This window comes from Impatiens glandulifera, chromosome 6 (genome assembly GCF_907164915.1).
Source record: "Impatiens glandulifera chromosome 6, dImpGla2.1, whole genome shotgun sequence".
NCBI lineage: Eukaryota > Viridiplantae > Streptophyta > Magnoliopsida > Ericales > Balsaminaceae > Impatiens > Impatiens glandulifera.
Genome location: NC_061867.1, coordinates 20,453,093 through 20,456,061, shown reverse-complemented (window position 1 = coordinate 20,456,061; position 2,969 = coordinate 20,453,093). Strand labels below are relative to the sequence as shown.

The 2,969-nt window shown below is 44.2% G+C and overlaps 1 protein-coding gene across 1 annotated transcript; it reads right to left on the bottom strand.

The window, feature by feature from the left end:
* Nucleotides 1-1,613: 1,613 nt before the first annotated feature.
* LOC124943326 lies at nt 1,614-2,953 on the bottom strand. The gene is made up of 2 exons (XM_047483853.1): nt 2,516-2,953; nt 1,614-2,465 (listed from the first exon to the last, which is right to left on the bottom strand). Exons 1-2 carry the CDS (start codon nt 2,951-2,953, stop codon nt 1,614-1,616), a joined length of 1,290 nt encoding a protein of 429 aa, XP_047339809.1.
* Nucleotides 2,954-2,969: the final 16 nt, after the last annotated feature.

The window sequence follows — 2,969 nt, the reverse complement described above, 5'->3', positions numbered from 1 at the left end:
TATATATATATGTTAGGATCTAGGTCGCGGTTGGAGGACCCGGGTTGGGCCGGTTAGCGCGTCTCACTCAAAGGGTGGTGATTAATCCGATTAGAGATTAACACCGGGGTTTCAATACTACACAAACTGTCACAAACCCTTGAACTAGGTTCAAGCGCGGAAGAAGTTTGTTTCAGGTTGAAGCAGCACACTTTTATGATAGACAGAACCGGTTTCGGATAATGAAGGTTTGAAGATTGATGGGTCGGTTTTTGTAACCTAGTGATCCGGTTTGGATAGAGTTAAGTAGGTTAGAGCGGTGTAGGTAAGTTAGTACAGGTCGGTTAGAAAATGGAACCGACAGAAAATAATGACAAGACAAATTTTATGGATGTTCGGAGATAAAACTCCTACGTCACCCCTTCCTCTCGAAACCGCGAGAAGGATATTCACTAAGGAATACAAGTACAATCCGATCGAGACTTATTTCCTGCTCGATAACACTCTTACAATTTACACCGAAATTGTAAAATACACACTTCAACTTTAGCACTTAGGCTTTCTCTTAGAGATAGAACACAATCTTATCACTTGTGAATTAAATGCTCGCTGTATCATTTATGTCTTGTTGTGTGTCCCACATTTACTCTTCTTCAACTGCTCCTTTTATAGGTGAAATATGCCAACGGTCATATTTCACTTCCTTGAATCTGATTGGCTGAGCAGAGGTTCAGTGATTCAGACCTGGCGGTCATCTTATCAGACCTGGCGGTCAACTTTACAGACTTGACAGTCTGTTCCTCCGGTGTGTAAGACAAACCTACTAGGTTTGTCTTTTACTCAATGTGGTAATTGTTGGTTAGACAGTTGTCTGTACTTGGAAGATCTCCTTTCTGACTTATCCCGAAGTGGAAAGATCCTATAGGACTGTCTTCTGCAGCCTATAGACTTTCCTCAGACTTGTATGGATATGGAAGTGTTCAGTCTGTTCCTTTGGTATCATCTTCAACAGATACCCGAATTTTCTTCTTATACTGGTCGGTCATTTGACTTAACCGAATGGCTTCCGGTGTGATTGGTTTAACCGGACAGCTTCCGGTTATTCCTTTGCCTTGTGGCTGATCGGTTGTCTGGTGTTTCCGGTTTTAAGCTTTGGCCGATCCTTTCCTTGTGCGGTCATTTTTCGAGTGTTCTGGTCGGTTTAATAACTGACCGGTTAGTCTTCTTAGCCGGTTCATTTGTTTGACCGGTCCGGTTCCTTGTTCCTACATGGAAGGTTTATGTGTTAAGTTCTGTGAACCGGTCTAATTTTATCTAACAATTTCTCCCTTTTTGATTATTTCATTTAAAATTATCAAAACCATGTAAGTTTGCAAACGTAGGCCGGTTCTTTATTTGACCGGATTTTTGAAACTAACTTGGGAGAATTTTTCGAAAAATTTTGAGAAAAATTTTGGAAAAATTTATTTTATCTTAACAATTTCTCCCTTTTTGATTATTTTATTTAAAATGATCAAAACCATGTAGAGATGCAAATATAGGCCGGTTTCAAAAATAGCTTTATATATATATATAGAAATAACCGAAAATATTATATAGACATTGAAATAAACATAGTTTAAGAAAGGGAGCCCCTATTCTGAGTCGGAGAAATTGAAGCCGTCCATCATATCCTTGGTCCGTTTTCTCTTAACCGGTTGCGGTTGACTGGCCGTATTGGAGACTCGTTGTCTTGTAGAACGCTGCTCTAGTTGCTCTTCATCTTCATCATCGGTGTGAGTAGCCGGGTCCGGTTGATTTTCAATAACCGTGTCAGTGATTCTTTCCAGCAGCCCGGCTACTTGATCCTTCTTTGATGTTTTCCTTTTCCGTTTTGCCGGAACCGAAAAGGAAGGGGCCTCCTTTTTCTTCTTGTGAGCTTTTGCAAAGTCGGCGAGTCTTTGTCTTTCATTATTTAACCGCTCTTCATCCTCTCGTTGCTGAGCGGCTACGGACTCTGCAAGTCCCGGATACTTAGCCAGTGTCCTTCGTTCTCGCTCGGCTATTTCCTCCTCAGAAAGTCGCGGTGGCTCCTTTGCTCTTTGTGTTTCTTCATCCAGCGCATCTTGGAGTTCCTTAGCCGCTCGGGCGTTTGCCTCCTCAACCGCTGTATCAGCATTCATCTTGGCCTTGATTAATTCATCTACTTGCGCGGTGAGCGCCCTGAGGTCGGCTTCGAGCTTGTCGTTGCGGTCTTCAAGGCTCGCATTCTTCTTTTCCAAATCGGTGACCCTCCATCCTAGGTCCTCTTCTACCTCTGTGAATCCTTGTTCGGTTTCCCTTTCAAACCGATCCAAGTCATCCTTTATCCCTAAGGTCTTTTCTTCTAAGGCCTCGGTTCGCCGAAGGTGATTGTTGCGCAAAACCGTTTCGTCCCGGTAATCAGCTTCGATGGCTGTGATCTGGTCCTGTGCCTTTATGAGATCATGTCTTGTCTTTTCGGCGAACTGGAGTGCCAGGCGCACAGTTTTCTTGATTTTCTCCTCTAATGGTGAACCGTTGAGTCTGCGAACTCTTGAATAAGGGTCTTGACCCTTTCTTCTGTGACGCCCGGTTCAGTTTCAAGTTGTCCGGCGAGGGGAGTCTCTGTCCTTTCATTGGTTTCGTTTATCACCGGATCCGCCCTAGGAGGTGTTGCACCATGATTCTGACCGTCATCGGTCTCAAAAGCCAGAGAGTGCGGTTTTCCTCGCTGTCTGACCACCGCCTCGAGCCGATCAATTTCTTCTGCGAATTCTCCTTTCGCTATCTCAAGTTTTTCTAACACCAAGAGCTGTAAGTTAGCCTCCGGTGTTCCCTCGATGTACCTTTCCTTAAGCTTCCGGATACGTACGGTTAGCTTTTGTAGCCGAGCTCGCGGTCTCACGATGGTGCATCGGTCCAAGGCTTCGTGAAGGGTTTCGGCGTTTATGAGGCTCATGACTATTTCCTCCATCTCCTTCAGTCTTCTG

Excerpts from the sequence above, each read along its gene's own strand:
- LOC124943326 (XM_047483853.1), bottom strand. The coding sequence starts at position 2,953 with ATGGAGGAAATAGTCATGAGCCTCATAAACGCCGAAACCCTTCACGAA. Across the intron at positions 2,466-2,515 it reads AAGAGTTCGCAGACTCAACG|TTCGCCGAAAAGACAAGACA; the intron begins GTTCACCATTAG and ends CTGGCACTCCAG.